The 18,387-nt window shown below is 43.6% G+C and overlaps 1 protein-coding gene across 1 annotated transcript; it reads left to right on the top strand.

Moving 5' to 3' along the window:
• Positions 1-6,756: 6,756 nt before the first annotated feature.
• On the top strand, positions 6,757-16,487 carry CHRNA6 (cholinergic receptor nicotinic alpha 6 subunit; the record flags this gene model as incomplete). Its single annotated transcript, XM_082013098.1, has 6 exons — positions 6,757-6,835; positions 9,173-9,312; positions 11,144-11,188; positions 12,304-12,413; positions 12,532-13,507; positions 16,365-16,487. The coding sequence occupies 6 exons, from the start codon at positions 6,757-6,759 to the stop codon at positions 16,485-16,487; spliced, it is 1,473 nt and encodes a 490-aa protein (XP_081869224.1).
• Between the last annotated feature and the right edge of the window lie 1,900 nt (positions 16,488-18,387).

Below are 18,387 nucleotides of genomic sequence, written 5' to 3'. Positions count from 1 at the left end.
CAGAGTTGCTTCAAAATATGCCTGGATTTTCATTTTGGGTTTAAGGAGAAATGGCATCTGTGGCAAAGGGGTCAAAAGAAGGTATAGAAACATCCATTCCACCCCTCGCTACAACGTAAAAGTATATTTGCACCAAAGCAAGGTATTTACATTAGTGGAGTGTGGAAACATGTATTTTACATGTTGAAAACATGCCCAGGACTTTTTGCTTTAGTAAGACTGCTAGAAAAGCCAAACAGAGATGATTGGTTTGGGGTTTAGTTCCTTGAAACAGATCAGACTTTATCAACTTAGGTAATTCTCCATCAAGTTGGTCCAAGCTGGAGGTCACTGAAGCTTAAAAAGGTGATGCTATTTGACCCCATACATACAATGGAAGGCGCTTTGAGGATGTTGCCATCAGTGATGCTTTAGCTTGTAAAAGATGGATCCTTGTGCTGTACTATGGGTACTGCAGCTGCTTAGCAGGCAGCATCACGGAAATAGGCATCCTCATTAATCTGCTTGGCTACTCATTGTGTAATGACTGCCTGACTTATCAGACTTTACAGCTGGGGCAGCAGGGGGAGTCTGACAGAGTTATTGTGGTTCAATCTCTTTAAAACAAAAGAAAAAGGAAGAAAGGACTGTATCACAGAGGAAGCTTCTGAACTGAAGAAACTGTATGCTTAATATGTGGAAATGCCCTAATCAATGCACGCTGCAAGGCCTCTTCCCAGCCATCATTTAAAATCTAACAAAAAATGGCTTCATATAAATGGTCCTAAAGCATGAGCACATTACTGTGCACATTTTCACATATTAGCTCTTCAAGTTCCATCCTCACTCATGCTTCATGTCTCCTGCACACTAGAAGCCGCTGGTCAGTGCCTAGTGGATCGGAGAGCAAAGGCTGTTGGCCCATGACATCCCAGAGCTGGAGAGAGGCCAAAGCCCAGGGCTTGCACAGGGGTGAGATCCAGGCTTTGCTGCAGGGAGTGCAGGAGATGAACCAGCTGTGTGAATGCACTGCTCAGGGTGTGAGACTTGACAAGCTGGACTGTACTAACACTTAAACAAAGGGTAATGACCTGGAAGTGCTCGTGCGATAGTTGAATGTCTGCCAACAAGGCAGTGAAAGCTGGATTCCTAATATTCTTCTGGTAAAGTCTTTGTTAGCCTGGTTTGTTGTAGTGATATCCAGGAGTCAAACAAAACATGGGATCCTAACTGCACTCAGCACTAACACAGGTTAATAGAAAACTTCTGCCCTGGTGAGACTGTAGCCGGCACAGACAGGGCAGGTACAGCACATGAAAGGTCAGGGCAAACAGCGATACAAGGCTTTGTTCTCCAGTGCCCTGGGAAGAGCTGTGTTTCTCCACTGCCACACGGCTGTCATTCCACAGAAGAAGAAAAAAAATGGAGTGGAGAAGTGCTGCTGTTGGGATTGCCTCTATGTAACTGTAGGAAATTTTACTGGGTCTCTTAAGGAATTTAGGGATTGGCAGGCTGGTGTCACCCGCTGGGTTTCCATGTCGAGCATTTATGGAGGAGATATGCCAGATGTCACGCAAGTGGAAGTGTGTGCCTCTGCACTTCTATGCATGTACAGGAGAGAGGACAACATAACGTATTCAGAGGTGTCTGAGAGTGAGGATGTTCGTGCACGTGTCTCAGTGTGAGCATGGGAGGTGCTGCTTCGGCACCGATGAGTGTTTGTGTTGTGCATTTTGGTGGCAACACTACGCTATGGCAGGCAGGGCAGCGTTCAGAGGACAAAACATTAGTGGAGGAAGAGAAAGGGGAGCACAGAGAGACAGAGACAAAGCAATCTCAGATACTCAGGTAAAGAGGAAAAAGAGAGAGGACTAGAAAGACAGGTTATAGCAGGCATAAAGGGAGCAAAAAGAATAAGAGCTAGTAACAGGAATGAAAACGAGTAAGAGAAGGGGGAGAAAACTTACCACTCTTCTGTCCCTCCCCTGTGTTTCTCATGACCTCTTGATCCCCTGGTGCTTTGTCAGCAAGAGGAAAAGAGGCAGGAAGGTGGATAGATAGAGAAGAGAGGAGGGAAAAAAATAAGAGGAAAGAAAAAAGACCAAAGGAAACAGGTTTGGAGGAGACCAGCAGGTTGAGAGTGGAAGGATTTGTGGTCACTGGAGTGTTTTCAACACGGGCAGATGTATGGAGAAGGGGAGAGGGAAGAAAAGAAAGTAGGTGCAAGGGGGCAGGCAGAGGCTAGATCACTGAGGGATGACACAGGAGATTAGAACAGTGCCATGGTGAAGTGATGGAAGCGTAGAATGAGAAGAACACTAAATGGACTTAAAGGTGGGGAAGGTGAGAGGTGGAAATGAGAGCTAAAGCCCATCAGACAAGCATTTGCTACTGAACTGGGGGAGAGAGAGTAGGGCTGGGGAAATGCAGTTCAGAAACAAACAGCAGGAGTAACCAAGAAAAACAGCTGACACAAAACACCTCCTGCATGATGTTAGAAGGGAGAAGGTAGGGAGCAATGATTTGCTCTGCCTTAGTAATAGATGAACATCTGTTAGTGAAGGATAACTCTGACAACGCAATTAATAGATTCTGAAGTTTTGCCTCCAGAAAATATAAATCTGTGTGACCATTTCGCCCAGCTACTTGTGTGAAAAATGTCTCGGTGATTTGCACTTTGAGCCCAGTGCTTGCTGAGATAGAGCACTTCTCTCAGAGAGTTGTCGCAGAGACGGCCTCTGCCTCCTTGCCTCAGGTCTCCAACGCCTTGAATGGTTAAAAAGCCTGTTTTGTTTCTACTGTCAACTGGAGTTATGCGGTACAAGGGATGGCAGCCTAGCTCAAAAGACCTAGAAGGTGACAGTCTCCAACTGCCATGAATCCAAACAGAGCATTTTAAGGTAAAATGTCCATGTTCACAAACAGCTGAGTTGTCCATGCAACACAGACATGGAAAAAGCACTAGTCCCAACAACCTCTGCAAGCTAAATTATTCCTTCGTCACTGATAGCCTGCAATGCAGCTTCACTTCCCAGCCTTTAGACCTTGTCCTTCATTTGCCTGCTCAATTAAAGCATCTCCCACTCTCAGAAATCTCCCCTCTGCCTGTGAGCTTTCCCAAGTTCCCTCTTTACCTTAACTTAGCTAATGCACAAACTATCCAAGGTTGACTACAGAACTGTCAATAAGATGGTGGGATTTGACTGATACTTTCATTATCCCATTACAGTTTCCTTCCTTTGGCATCATCTTTATTAGCAGTAGGTGTCCCATGCCCAGGGAAGTGCTGTGTGTGAATACCCAGATAGGAGTGATCTGCTGATCTATGCTGAAATAGCATAGCATAGTTTTGGCTGGAAGGGACCTTTAAAGGTCATGTAGTCCAACCCCCCTGGAGTAAGCAGGGACATCTTCAACTAGATCAGGTTGCTCAGAGCCCCGTCCAACCTGACCTGGAATGTTTCCAGGGATGGGGTATCTACCACCCCTCTGGGCAACTTGTGCCAGTGTTTCACCACCCACACTGGGAAAAATTTATTCCTTAGATCTAGGCAAAATCTACCCTTTTAGTTTAAAACCATTATCCCTTGTCCTATTGCTACAGGGCCTGCTAAAAAGTCTGTCCCCATCTTTCTTATAAGCCCTCTTTAATCACTGGAAGGCTGCAATAAGGTCTCCCCAGAGCTTTCTCTTCTCCAGGCTGAACAACCCCAACTCTCTCAGCCTGTCCTCAGAGGAGAGGTGCTCCATCCCTCTGAGCATTTTTGTGGCCCTCCTCTGGACCCACTCCAGCACATCTATGTCTATCCTGTGCTGAGGGCTCCAGAGCTGGATGCTGTACTGCAGGTGAGGTGTCACCAGTGCAGAGCAGAGGGGCAGAATCACCTCCCTCGACCTGCCGGCCATCTTTTGATGCAGCCCAGGATAGGGTTGGCCTTCTGGGCTGCGAGTGCACATTGCTGGCTCATGCCCAGCTTTTCATCCACCAGTACCCCCAAGTCCTTCTTGGTGGGGCTGCTCTCATCCCCCAGCCTGTACTGCACCCCAACCCAGGTGCAGGACCCTGCAGTTGGCCTTGTTGAACCTCATGAGGTTCACATGGACCCATGCCTCGAGCTTGTCGAGGTCCCTGTGGATGGCACCCTGTCCCTCAGGTGTGTTGACACCTTCTTTGGCCAGTTCACATTAGGTTCAACTAAGTACCTTCCCTAGCACCAGCAATTCACAAGCTTTTTGCTCCACTTCCAGCTGGCTTCCTTGTCACTGAGGCAATACCTCAGCTGGTCTCTCTGGCCTCTCCACCTGGATGCCTCCTCAGCCACTTGTCACGGCCCAGTTTGACCTCTGCCTTCCTCATCAGCTGGAAGCTGACGAGGGCCCTGCCAGCGGGGCAGCTGTGGCACAGTCCCTCCTGCCATCTGCTCACAAGACGATTGTTATGGCCTCCTAACTCAGCCTGCTGCCCCAGTGCCCTCCTCCCCACAACAAAGCAGCTCTTTACCTCCAGTGTGGCAGTAGGGACCCCCTTGCCAGCTGGCCTGCCATTGTTCTCCTCCTCTCCGGAAGGCAGACACACTTATTACTTATAACTGAAGATCTCTCAGTTTAACCCAGATATGTGTTTGCAGGTATGTTAACTTCTCACACTCCATTCCCTAGACTGTCAGTTTTTTGGAAGAACATGAAGTTTGGAAATGTCAGAACATTTTAATGTGGGGTCAGTTTGTTTTCAGATTGCATCTGACTCTGTCGCCAAATGTCATCTTTCTACAAGCACTGGACTTTAAGGGGAGCGCATATGCCATGACTACAGCCAGCCACAGGCATACTGTGGTGCCGCATGGCTGCATGATTCCATTAGCCACAGTGCACCACGGGCAGTGCAAATTGAAGGAGGAAGTGTGAGCTTCATTGGATTAGGTGAGGGAACTGCAAGGTTATGGACCCGGACTGTTAATATCGTTCTAACAAACACTGCAACTTGGGAAAACCAGACACAAAGCAAAATGGTTTTCATGTTTTTTTACTTTTTTCCTTTGGAAAATGTTGGCAAAATGGAAATTTACAAGAAAAGTCATTATGCCGAAACACACGTGTTCATCTTAAAATCATTTGTAATGAGAATTTATATCTAAATTCAGCTTGGAAATGCCTCATAGCATGCCTTGTGGCCTCTACTTCACTTACACTTAATCTGCTGCTGTTTTTGAGAGTGCAAGATGACTCCCAGTCCCCCAAACACTCTTGTGGTTTGATTTTTTTGTTTTCTCCTCTCTCTGCTCAAGGTTTCCTGACTCCAGTGAGCACTGGAGTAGGGCCTCTGCTAGGTTAAGGTTAGGGTTAGTTAGGGTTAGGTTACTGTTAGTAATCTTCCAGGACTGCCTTTCCAACCCTCTTGCCATGAGGAACTTTGTCCACTTCAAATGTCTTCTCTATGCAGAGAACTCATTCCTAAGTCTCTTTCTTCCCTTCTACCTGTATTTTAACAACTTTTGTGGAAGATAAATCGCTTTCTCATCCTGAGCTGCAGCATTGCCTCTGTGTTCTGCCAGTATGAAGGGCATCCTTTTTCTCTTCATGGCTTTTGTCTTGTCCCCACACTTACACAACAATGTAACTGCCTGGAAATCAGCAGCATTTCTGTTTTGATCAAATCATTCATCCTGTCACTCAGACTTGTTCATGCTGGATTGAGCACACATAAAGCAGATTCCCCGTCCGAGCTGCTTTCTGGGAGGCTGGATGGCACCAAGTAACCCGTGGTTCCTTCCATTCATCTGCAGTTAAGCAGGGCCCTCAGTTTCTCAGACCCTTTGCCTACAGACTCTTTTCAGGCGTTCCTGTTGCAAGGACATGCGTACTGAACGCCTGAGGAGTGAACATGCATGTACCTCTACAGGATGAGTTTTTTAACTTCTGTGATTAAGAGTAATACCCTGTCCCAGCGAGCTTGGCCTGTTAGGTACTTCTGTCACAGTGCCTGATGTTTTTTCTTTTATTCTACTGCTCCTTTTCCACACTAGCAGGATACTGGCACAGGAATCACTGCACACAAAAAAAAAGGTGATAGAAAAGTTGATGTTGTGAGCTGACTTGTCTGTCAGGGAAGAACTTAGTTGTTCCTGTCAGATGGCAATAATAAATCTACTTGCCTTAGATTTATTCACCCAGAATACTGTCAAGCAATTCTATCACATGATGCTGTGCTTATTTCAAGGTTCAGATGGTTTCTGGTAGAGGGGTTAAGACCACGAGGCATCCATTTCTCCGGCTGCAGAATTAGTCCTTAGCCAAGAAACTGAAGTTGTTTCATCCCTGCGTATTCTGACGAACTCGCTCAGGTGAGCTCCAGGAAATAGCGAAAGCAGCTCCTCTCGGGTGAGTGTTCTTTAACCCGTGGGTGGAGGGCTGAGTGAATTCCTCCCCCCGCTCCACGCTGGCCGCCGTGTGTCTTGCCTTCCCTCTCTCTCCTGCACTCTTACACATTCCCCCAGCGGCAAGGGTGTGGGTGACTGGAAATGTGGAAAGTCACCTGATAGGATGCTGCCCGACTCCCTCCTCTCTGCACAGCGAAAGCTCTCCTCGCCTGGTGACAGTGGAAGCAACTCTGCAAGGCTTTGCTCTGCTCAGCAGGCTGCAGAGTTTGCTGCTAATGCAAAACTGAAATCCATCTTTGTACCGCCAACTTACCGTCCAGCGGGCTTGTATGTGTTCTTGCCTTCCGTTTCTTTCCCCAAACCTCTCTTTTCAAAAGGAAGCTCTATTCTGCTGCTAGCAATGCATCCGGACAGGTGGCTCTGTTGGTGTTGCCCTGCTTTCTGTGTGTGGGCATTCGTGTTCACATCCTTGACTAAAGGTAGGCTCTCTTTGATACTAGTCTCTAAAGTATTTTCTAGTCACTGTCTCTGCTTCTGTTTTCCTGGAATTAATTCAATGTAAAGCTTCTACCAGCTATTTCTAACCTGAAATCTCTAACATTTCAACAGTATTTTAAGAGAGCTAAAGCAGTACTAGTTTTCACAAATGTGATTTTGGTTTCATAACTAATCAAGGAACTGTTTTCTAGCAAAGAATGAAAATGAAATAGGAGTTCTACGAATTTCGTTTGGTACTTGAATTTTGCAATTGTTTAAATAATGCAAGCTAAAGATGTGCACGTTCAGTACTCACACCTTCAAAAGTGTGAACCCAATACATTTTTGTTCACTGTTGTTTGTGGTCTACCTCTAAGTATGCTGGAATTATTTCTATGCACAAGTCTCACTGAGGTTCAGCAGGATTTCTGCTTTGAAGTCCCTACATCTTTTCTGAAAGTCCCACTTCTGCTGATGACCAAGACAAGTATGAATTACAGTGCTTGTGTTAGCAAGGCATAAGGCAGTCTTAAAGGAGCACCAGTGGGATCAGAATCTGTAACTGAAGTATAAAAATGAAAGGCCTGCCTAAATACTTGTCTGTTCCTCTTACTTTATTTTAAAGCATGTGTCTGTTAAGAAGCTAGTATGAAAATTCCAAATGAAACATGTTTTTAGACTTACCAGCTTTAGTCAGGAGACTTTGGTAAGAAACTCATGCTCCCACAGTAGGGTACTTCTACTGACGGTGGGATGGATGATGATGAGGAAATCTGAAAAGTAAATTGCAGTTTCCTTTTTGAATGGTGCAATACAAGCACCCAAACTTTGCAGACATTCATGTATCTTCTCTGAGTGATGCCGAAAGGATGAAACAAAACATCAAGCCATGGAAGCTTTACTAGAGTTTTCTTTCCATACATGTAAGTCACCAGTAACCAACATTTCAGCTTTTAAGTGTGATAATCCCCTGAATGTGAGCATGTTTTGTAGCATAATAGAGGCAGAAACAGGGGAAGGATGGCCTCAGTGTAAAAACAGGGCTATATGCTGAGACTAAGCATCTCCCTGTAGGACATTTGTGCAACCACAGGCCCTTGTAAACTGCAAACTTATGTCCTGTGCTGTGCCAGAGACCACGCTGCCTGACACGAACCCCTCCTATGTTTAAAATTTTTGCAGTCATACAGGCTTGTCATGATTGCTGTCCTGAAGTGTTCTAGTACAGTCTGGGGCTAACACAAAAACCTATGACCATGTATCTGGAAAACTGATTTTTGTTCAGTTATATCAGTAATAGCTTTGGCATCATTATATACCTTTGATAACACAGCTGTGCTCAATATGAGGAGTAAGTTCTAAATCATTGCCATATAAATTATTTTGAATTTATGTGCTGAATTATAGTAGTGCATTGAAACAGCAAAGTCATTCAAGAAAAGTATTTTTCTGAGCTGATGTCGCCACAGTCCACATGATTTAATCTTTGCTTTTGAAATCAAAGTCTGTAGCCTTTAGCACTGTGAAAATAACTATTTCAAGTTTGGGCTGTATGTAACACATTAATTAATTTTTGACTCTGCAGTGAGGCAGCTCAGAGCCTGGCATATACCTTAGTCCTGCTAAGTCATCTGCTCTGTCCTGCACTGTCTTGGGGTTTACAGCTATGATCTGCTTGTTCCCAGAGAATGGCTCTGTATTACAAAGATGCATGCTCTTCTATAAGAAATGTTAATATTGCCACTTTTTTTTTCTCATGGAATTTAATAAATGAGGTTCCTTCAGAGCAAAAATTCTGCTATCCAGAGAGCTGAAGTAGCAAACATGAGGATAACATGTAGTCATAGTTTTTAAGACTAAGAGGCATCATTATAATGACCTGATCAGAGTCCCTGACATGGAGTTTTAGCCCGTAGTTGCAGACTCAAGCTTTTAATTTCTGAGTAAGTAGCTATGCTTTTCAGAAACTCTCAGTTTTACCACAAAAACTCCCAAAGATGAAATCCACCACGTTTATGCATTTTCTGCTTCACACCACCTTATTCTACTGGTATCAGGGTGGACCAAATGAAGGTCCATAGGCTAGGCCCAGCTTAGGAGACATTTCCGTTCAGGCCATTACCTTTGAGGAGACAGGGAGTAGTGGGCAAGGTCCTGCAGGAGAATGCTTTCAACTGACAGGATACTGGCGACTCTCTTCTCTCTGTGCTCCCATGTCCTCCTACATGGTCGCAAGCACAGGATCCAGAAACATAGCATGGACATAGTATGTTAGCCATCATACATCTGTCCCTCTTCCTTACCTCTGAGAAAGCTGGTCTTTATCTTTACCAACACAGATGCCAAAGCCTGTGAATCAGAGGAACGGTTATTTCACAAACTCTTCTCCCAGTACAACCAGTTCATCAGGCCAGTGGAAAATGTGTCTGATCCTGTCACAGTCTATTTTGAAGTGGCCATTACCCAGCTTACAAATGTGGTAAGACACTACAGACTACTGCTGGGGTTTGGGGATGGTTGCAAACTCACGCAAATTGCTAAAACAGCAGATGTAATTGTGATGGTTGCACCTACAGCATTCATAGCTGACATTGTGCGTATGTGTCCATGCTGAGACCTTTGCTGTTCTTTCTGCCAGCCGAGTTGCTCCAGTTGCTCAAATGAGCCATTCGAACTATACAGATTCATTTGCTTACTCTGCAGCATCAAATCCCTCTGCTCCGGGCAGCAGCCTCTGGCACCCAGAGCAGCAGTACCAAATGTTCAAGTCTTCTCTCCACAGGGCTAGCTCACTCCAGAGACACCTGGTTGTGTGTCCACAGTCTGTAGCCTGTGTGTCCTGAGAGATAATTTTTTTTTTCTTTTTTTTGCATGCTTTTTCAGTCTGTCTGTTTAAAAATAACATGAGAGACATGCAGCCTGCAGAGTGGTGTTTTAAAGCATGGAGCTGGCGATGAATGTTGTATGTTCTGGGGTGCACTCTATGCACCCCATGAGGTGCACAGGGGTGAGGGTGTCTGAGGTGGCAGACAAGCTGGGCAGGGCAGAGGGACCTGGAAGAAGCAAAACCTGACCTTAACCCTTGATGAAGTCTGCTCTGTGAAGCAAATAACTGCAGAACAGAGTTTGAGTTTTGATTCTGAGGTACCTAGTTGAATCCATAATGAAGTGACAGGCAAACAGTGAGGAGAAACATTCAACAGCAGCCAGGGAGCTGAGTTGTCTGAGAGCATAAATGAAGGCATTGTAAGTCCCCATGGTGAAAGCAGTTGTCAGCTTTTGGAGTTCCTTTGTCAAAGTATTTTGTTTCCATGTTACAGGTAGCTTGGCAGGTTTCAGCAGTTCTGTCTCACATTGCAGCCCCTCGTTCTAAGTGCTGTCTTTGGAGAAAAAAAGGAACATCATAAGTAAATCAGTTGGATTTTCTCAAGAAAGAGCCATGATTTTTACAAGAAGTTAGATAGTTTAACCTATAGACAGGCACTCTGCAGGCCTTTCAAAATTATGGTTGTGCTTAATCTTCAGTACGCAATGTTGAAAATTTGCCTACATTTTCTACCTTTGGCTTGTAAACATCTTAAATTTTTTGAGTCCACATGCCTAAAAACTGAGAACTACTCAAAGCAATATTCTTGCAGATATTTTCAATGTGAGTGTCAGTCTGCATTCATAAATATATGTCTTTCCAAATACTTTTAGGTTGACGTCTCACCAGAACACTATCCAATCTTTTGGTTTTGTGTCTCTTGCAGCACTTTCCTGATTCATTGCTGATGGGCAACAGCAATAATTGACTGTAAAAAGAAGGTCTCAGTACTACAGTGAACTAATTTAGTGCTGGTTTAGTGCAGCTGCTCTAGAGGTTTGCGCAGAAATGTGAGAACACTGTGGTACAAGTACCAATTTCCTTGAATCTTGACCAGTACTGTACCATGTAAACAGAGCTTTTTAAACACTGAATCCAACAAAACACATAGCCACCAGCAGAATTTTATTCGTCTGGTACTGGCCAGAGCAATTTTAAGTTTTGTGTTCTCTAGGTACTCAGGCCCCAGGCACAATAGTGCAGTTCTTTGTCTGTCTGATATTTGTGGGGCATATTTTTTCAGCAGAGCTTTAAAAATTTTTCAGTAGAGCTGCACATGACTGTGCACAATATGTAAGCTTCCTGAAAATATCCAGAAAAAAAATCTATTATAAGTCAATGTGGAATTCTAGTTTCCATTTTTATCAGAATAAGTTCATGACCATCTTAGGGTACTGTAACTGATTTATGGAGTGAAGATGTGCATGCCTGTGTTTCTTTCTAGGATGAAGTCAATCAGATTATGGAAACAAATTTGTGGCTAAGACACGTAAGTGACTGCGTTGCATTTCTCGTGCATTTTGTGTTGATCTGATGAAATCTGTGTTACCTTGTATGCTACATCTATAGAATAAGTGCTTGTTTTGTAACAAGGATTTTAAAGACTTGAATAAGGAGAAGCTATGTTAACCAAAGCCACATTTGAAAAAGTAATTTCTTTAATTCTTATTCCCAAGAAGGTACATCTCCCATCTTTCCTGTGTGCTATATTCTCCTCCAACTTCATGATCACTGGTTTATCTGGTAAATCTAGCTGAATGTACCCATTAAAAAGTGATTAAATATGCAGCTGTGCAGTCCTAGGTCATCTCCATATTGAAGATTCCAATCAAAACATTTATCAGCAAAAGGAATGTACATGATTTTAGCATTTATACATAGACAAAGACCTTAGAGGACCTAAACAGCTGAGAAAAACAAGCCAAGTTCCACCAAAACAAGCCTCCTTCAGGCACTGACTCTGGTCCACACAAAGCTTTCTGTAAAAGATACTGTACTTATGACCAGGACTTTCAGGGTAGGCTGTGAGAGCATGGAGCATGGCCCCATGATAGGGCACTAGACAATAATGCAAGAGAGCTGCTGGGCATCCCTCGCTGCCCCTGACTTGGTACTTCGCTGCTTCTGTGGAACCAGGCACTACCTGTCCCCTGGCAGCAACTGCCTGTTAGTGAGCACAGGTGCCCCCTCTCTCATGAGGATGCTGGTCCTTTCGGCTGGCCTCCTTTAGCCTGCTGGGTGCACTCTCACAACAGCAGCAGCAAGACCTGTAGCTCCTCTCTGCAGTGGGGAGGTTACCTTGCCCAGGTAAGGGTCCGTACTGATGCAGCAAGACAGAGCAGAGATCTCAGCATGTCAGCAATGGATAACAATTGCCATCCCATCCACTCACAGAGGAGGGATTAGCAAATCAATATGAGCAGTATTCATGTATGTCCAGTGTTTCTCCAGGTCATGGCCTTGTTGTCTTTCGGACCATTATCCCCTTCTACACGTGCTGCACTTTCAGTCTTTATCATAGCCTGCCATTTTACAGGAAGATCTGAGAAGTAGATATTTGCTGATAATACAAGGTCTTAAAATCCTTGTCCATTCTTCTTTCAGATTTGGAATGACTACAAATTACGATGGGATCCCAGAGACTACGATGGCATTGAATTTGTTCGGGTACCAGCAGATAAAATTTGGAAACCAGATATTGTCTTGTATAATAAGTATGATGAACAATTTCCCATATTACCCTTTCTATCAAAAGTATCTTCTTGCAGCGTCCGTGAAAGACATTTTACTTTCATGGTAATTTTCTTTTCTTTGCTTCATTTGTCTTTCTAGTGCTGTGGGAGATTTTCAAGTTGAAGGCAAGACCAAAGCCCTGCTTCGCTACGATGGAATGATCACCTGGACCCCACCAGCTATTTTTAAAAGCTCCTGTCCTATGGATATTACCTTTTTCCCATTTGATCATCAGAATTGTTCACTGAAGTTTGGCTCATGGACCTATGACAAAGCCAAAATTGATCTTCTGATCATTGGATCCAAAGTAGATATGAATGACTTTTGGGAAAATAGTGAATGGGAAATAGTTGATGCTTCTGGCTACAAACATGACATCAAATATAACTGCTGTGAAGAGATCTACACAGACATAACATATTCTTTTTATATTCGAAGATTGCCAATGTTTTACACCATAAATCTGATCATTCCCTGTCTCTTTATCTCATTCCTGACTGTGTTAGTTTTTTACTTGCCATCTGACTGTGGTGAGAAAGTGACCCTTTGCATCTCTGTGCTGCTTTCTTTGACTGTATTTTTACTGGTGATCACAGAAACAATCCCATCCACCTCTTTAGTAATTCCCCTCGTAGGTGAATATTTACTCTTCACAATGATATTTGTGACTCTGTCAATTGTCATCACGGTGTTTGTCCTGAATATACATTACAGGACTCCAACCACACACACAATGCCCAAATGGGTAAAAACCGTCTTTCTTAGCCTGCTCCCCAAAGTCCTGCTGATGCAGAGGCCATTAGAACAGCAGAAGAAAAACATCTCCAGAAAAAACAAGAAAGTATTAGGCAAGTCAAAGCACAGCAAACACAAGGATACCAAACTACCCAAGGAGCAGTGGTGCAGTCACTGTGATAAGGCAACCGAACTCACTACCATCAAAAGACAACGACTGAGCCATCAGTCACTGAAATGGGTGGCAGAGCACATGGAGTACTCCCCAGAAGTGAAGGATGTCATTAGCAGCGTTCAGTTCATCGCAGAGAACATGAGGTCTCAAAATGAAACTAAAGAGGTAAGGGAGGTAACCACCCAGCTGGGCACGGGGCCACACTTCCACCACACCACAAGAAAACAGCAAGTGAAAACATGATCTAGGAGGGCAGCCCAGAGGAACTGGAGTTGTTGGGTCTAGAGAAGAAAATTTTGAGATCTGTGAATGCATCAAAATTTCCTACAAAAAGGGATGAATTATGATTATCCATTGGGGATGGAACAAGAAAGTAATCTCACCTGTTCTTCATCTATACCCAGTGGATAATTTTAAGCAGCAAGACAGTTTTAGATTAGACAGTTTTAGACATGAGGCTCACCCTTGAAAGGAAAAGAAGAGGAGCATCAGCCTGTTGCGACCATGAGGAATGAACTTTGATCAGCAGTGGTTCAGGCAGAGTTGATCCTGCCATGAGGCAGGGGATAGACTAGATGGGACCTTTCAAGGTCTCTTCCAACCCTACTTCTGCTGATCCTCAGAAGGAACCCTCTTCCACTGCTCACCAACTGCTCAGCCCTGGTAAGCAGTGACATCTCAATGCTAAGTGTGCAATTTGCCAAGCAGGGTGCTTTGCTGTGTTAGTAATGGAACACACAAATTTGGGAACTGCTTTTTAAAGAACAGGCCTTGTCTAGCAGCTCAGTAGTTGATCTAGAGAAGAACTATTCTCAGCCAGTGATAAATCTGGCAAAGATATTCCTTTCAGAATGCTCTTGTCTGTACTTTGTTTCAGACTGGTGTGTTCTGATTTTTTTACAGTGATTTGACTAATCGTGGCTTCAGCAATACAGTATTTTCAGCCATGACAAACATATGTTGAAATAAAAGTTGAGTTTTGGTGGATGACAGCTGAATAAAAACAGACCACAGATTAAAAAAAGAGAGAGAGGGAGGTTTAAAAAATAAGACTTGGCATTTGAACTAATGGATTTGTTTGCATGAGGTTATACATCTTTCATCCTAACTGAGATTACTGTCATAGAAAATTATGCACACTGAAATTTAGAGAATTCTGGGGCCACATCCTTAGGTGTAAACACAAGGAATTAAAAGCAGCTGCCAGAAAGATTATCTGACATCCCCACACACCTAGGCCTCACAAAGAATAGGAATTCTCTGACACTTCAAGATGTTTTTTAAAAGTGTTTAGAACCCATTGCAACATTTATCTTTGTTCTGTCATGAAATGTTTGCTTTTGGTTTTGAAGCTTTTTAGATGCTCTATGATGGCAAAATCCATTTCAAAATTAAATACTGCTGTATTTGTTTTGAAAAACACAAATACTTTGTGAGGGAAATACTGAAAGGTATTCTTTTTCCATCCAAATATTTTGTTGAAATCAGCACAAATTCATGCAACTTCTGTGCAACCCCAAAATTACTTTTTTTTTTTCCTTTTTTATGTCCCACAGAAGAAGTTTCACCTGAAAACAAAGTTCATAACTTTCTGAATAAAGGGCTACAGTTAAGGCCTGGTGACTGAAGTCATAGGATGAGTGGGTAATACATGCCAGCTCAAAGCAAAAGACAGAAATCCATCAGCAGAGAGGAGGGTGGGCATTGAGCTGAGCCTTGCTTTGTACCTATGCCCTTGTTTTGCCAACTTTTTAGCCCTGGTCTCACTGTCACACCAGCTGCGTAAACTATATCCATTTACCATATTCAGCTGATTTCTCCAATGCACTTCAAAAAAGAAGAGGCTTTGCATGAAGCCGCCCGAATAACATGCCACCTTGATTATATAGCTCATGTTTAAGTCTCCCATTGCCAGTTTGCTGATTTGCATTTTGCAAATCTCTCCTGCCACGTGAAATAGTATTCTTAGTCTGGTGTGTGCGTCAGCAGCTCTGTATTTTACCTTTCAAAACATAATAAGGATGGGAAACAGGATTTTTTGGGGGGAAAAATCCTCTCGTTGTGGAAAAAAGGAGGTTTGTTGTCAGGCAAGCACTGAGGAAATGATTCTGCAGGCTGCTTCTGCTTCAGCCAGACATACTTACCCATGTGGGTGATGATCATGCGCTAGTCCTGTATAAATAAAAGCCCTTTAAAAATTGTGGTAACATTTACAGCAGCTGGAGTTCTTGCTGCATTTTCTTTCACAAGAAGTACAGCAACAGCCTCTTGGAGGAAAACATCAAGAAATTGGGAAAACAAGTGCAAGATCCCTCAGCAGACAGCTCGTAACCAGTCACTAGTTTTATAGGAGTGAATGTTTTTCTCATGCAATGGTCCTTGTATGTAGGTACAGTTTAAAGGCCAGCAATTTCATTGCATGTGGTTCTAAGGTACATCACTCAGACATATGAAATCCACTCTGGTCTCCTTAGGACATCACACCATGGTTTGCTTAGTCAGGGCCCTTGCTTTGCTATAGACCATGTGTCCTGCTGTTCAGTTTGCTGAAATCAGTGGCACTTGATTGGAATGACAGTGTGGCAAACCAGGCCAGAATAGCAAACTGTCTCTTCTGTGGGCTGTCAGGATAAATCTTTTGACAGGGTCTAGTGATGTGCAGCGATGGTGATTCTGCCTGCTGTTACACTACCCGACTCTGAACTCACCACGTGACCGGGTCCTATTTGTTAATGTCAGCATCACAGCCATAGCTTGACAGCAGACTGGAATATCCAGAAAAATTCAGCCGTCTAGGACAATGTTGGATGTTGTCAGCCAAAAATGATAAATACTATGAGAAAATCAGCCCCCTTTAAAGGCACTTGAAAACTGCAGCCACTACAAGCACGACAAACAGCATTATTGACTGCATATGTGTTCTTCACATTCAAAAGCACAAGGGACATTTCTACTACGTAATGTCAACTAGCAATAGCGTGTTACACTACATGTAGTTTATCCTTTTTTTTTTCTCTTGCAGGTGGAAGATGATTGGAAATATGTAGCTATGGTGATAGACAGAGTATTTCTCTGGGTATTTATAATCCTTTGTGTGTTTGGGACTGCAGGGCTCTTTATCCAGCCACTAATAGCAGATACATAACTCAGTCCACTGTTTCTATGCACTTTTGTTCTTGTTTCATTTTTGGTTCGGAAGTGTCCCCTATATTTCTCCCTTACATAACCCCTCTGCTCATCAGCTCCTCAGCACCCAGCCACAGAGGACAGGAGAAGGAGAGGGAAGGGTTCTCTGGAAAAACAAACAAGCCAAAGCAGAATGAGGAGAGGACTGAAAATGGGAGTGAGCATATGGTCTTTCTATGGCAGAACACCTGGGATTTTTAGAGTGCCTGCTTGTCTTCTTTCCTTCAGTGAGATCTGCAGTAACAATCATGCTGAGGAGCACAGGAGCAGATTGTAATTATTGAGCTTTTCCCTTGGCTTCAGTGCAGGGGGCTATTAGGACAGTTCAGGCAATTCTGAGTGCATTGCCCAAAAAGGACTCTTCCTGGCTTTGTTTTTCTCTCCCCATCATAACTTTTCCTCAGCTTTGAGTTAATTTCTGTTTCCTCTTTATTTCTCCCCTTGTATAACAACTGGTATGGCACTTAGATGAGGTACCACAGTCCTACTGACTGGACCAATGCTCTTCATCGTGTTCTTGTGTCAGGGCAGCCAATAATCGAAATAAAAGTACAATCAAACCTATTCCTTGGCCCTGTAACATTTTCAATACAATCTAAAATAAGGGGTCTCCATCTTCTGCAATGTATGTACACAAATGAGGGTCCCAGATCAACAAAGCACATGTTTACAGTTATGCTTGAAGTCAGACAGGTCTTAAGCACTTAATTGTAGTTGAAGACAAACCTGCTTAATATTTTGCACTGCATGTGGCCTTGCTGACATCATTTGAAGCATCCTAGAGTCACCGAAGAGGAATAACCTGGATACACTATGGAAAACCGGAAAAGACCTGAACTATCTGTGGTTACCACGTAAGGCATTTGAAATCTACATGCTTCTAAGACCTTTAAAAACTAGTTCATCTGCCACTTAACTTTAAGTGTGATGAAAGTCCCCTTTACTTCGCGGTACTGATTACCAAGACCTCAGTGAGCTCCAGCAGGATTTCCGAGCCACATTTCTCCATCAGGTTAACAGTGGTCCCAGTCCACTCTGAAAACTCTTGCTTGCTCAGGCTCGGGCATAAGCCCGACAGGAAAAGGTTTGTTCCTTGCATAGCTACTCATCACAGACAGAATTGGCTTGACAGCATTGGATCGATCTGAGTTTTCCTGTGTTTTTAAAAAACCCAAGACTGACTTGGATTACACCCATCCCAGCAGGAAAAGGCTGGCTCTCACGAATCCTATGCAAAGCTGGGCACCTTGGTCCAAACAGCTCTGCAGCGATTTTCCATTTGCCGGCTCCTCATGGATCAGCACTGTGTGTGCAAAGCTGTAACTGTAGAGACACTTCCCGTGGGGCTGACGTTGCTGCTATGTATCCAGGTTCCCAAGCCTAGTGTGCTTAATCCCGAAACACTTTGCAGATGTGCACCTGCTGTGGTTTCTGTACTTTGTGGACAGTTTACCCTCAGGTCCCTTGTCTGTTTAGATTCCTGCTGGTTTTGTGCTAAAGGATTCTTCTCTAAAAGGCACCATTCCAATTAAAGCCAATGGTTTCAAGAGTAAAAAGTCCTTCTCTCCTACAGGAGGCTCTAAATTTAACTGTAGAGTGTCAGTGCAGTGTTTTCAGTGTCTGCTGTGTGTCAGTCTCTGCTTTGAACATCACTAATCCTTGGAAAGTATGACTCCCTGTTTCTGAAGTCCCTGACTGGCCTTTTACTCTTCTCTGATGGTCCATTATAAAAAGAATAGGACTGAATGTCAGAGATAAAAGTGGAATGACAAGAATATAACTGACTGACTTACTTAATCCAGTAGTTGAAATATGTAAAGTCACGATTTTCTAAAAAAAACCCATGTTTTTTGTAATCC

Source organism: Phaethon aethereus (assembly GCF_964289735.1).
Source record: "Phaethon aethereus genome assembly, chromosome: Z".
NCBI lineage: Eukaryota > Metazoa > Chordata > Aves > Phaethontiformes > Phaethontidae > Phaethon > Phaethon aethereus.
The sequence above is the reverse complement of the archived record's forward strand: the minus strand, read 5'-3'. Positions and strand labels throughout refer to the sequence as shown.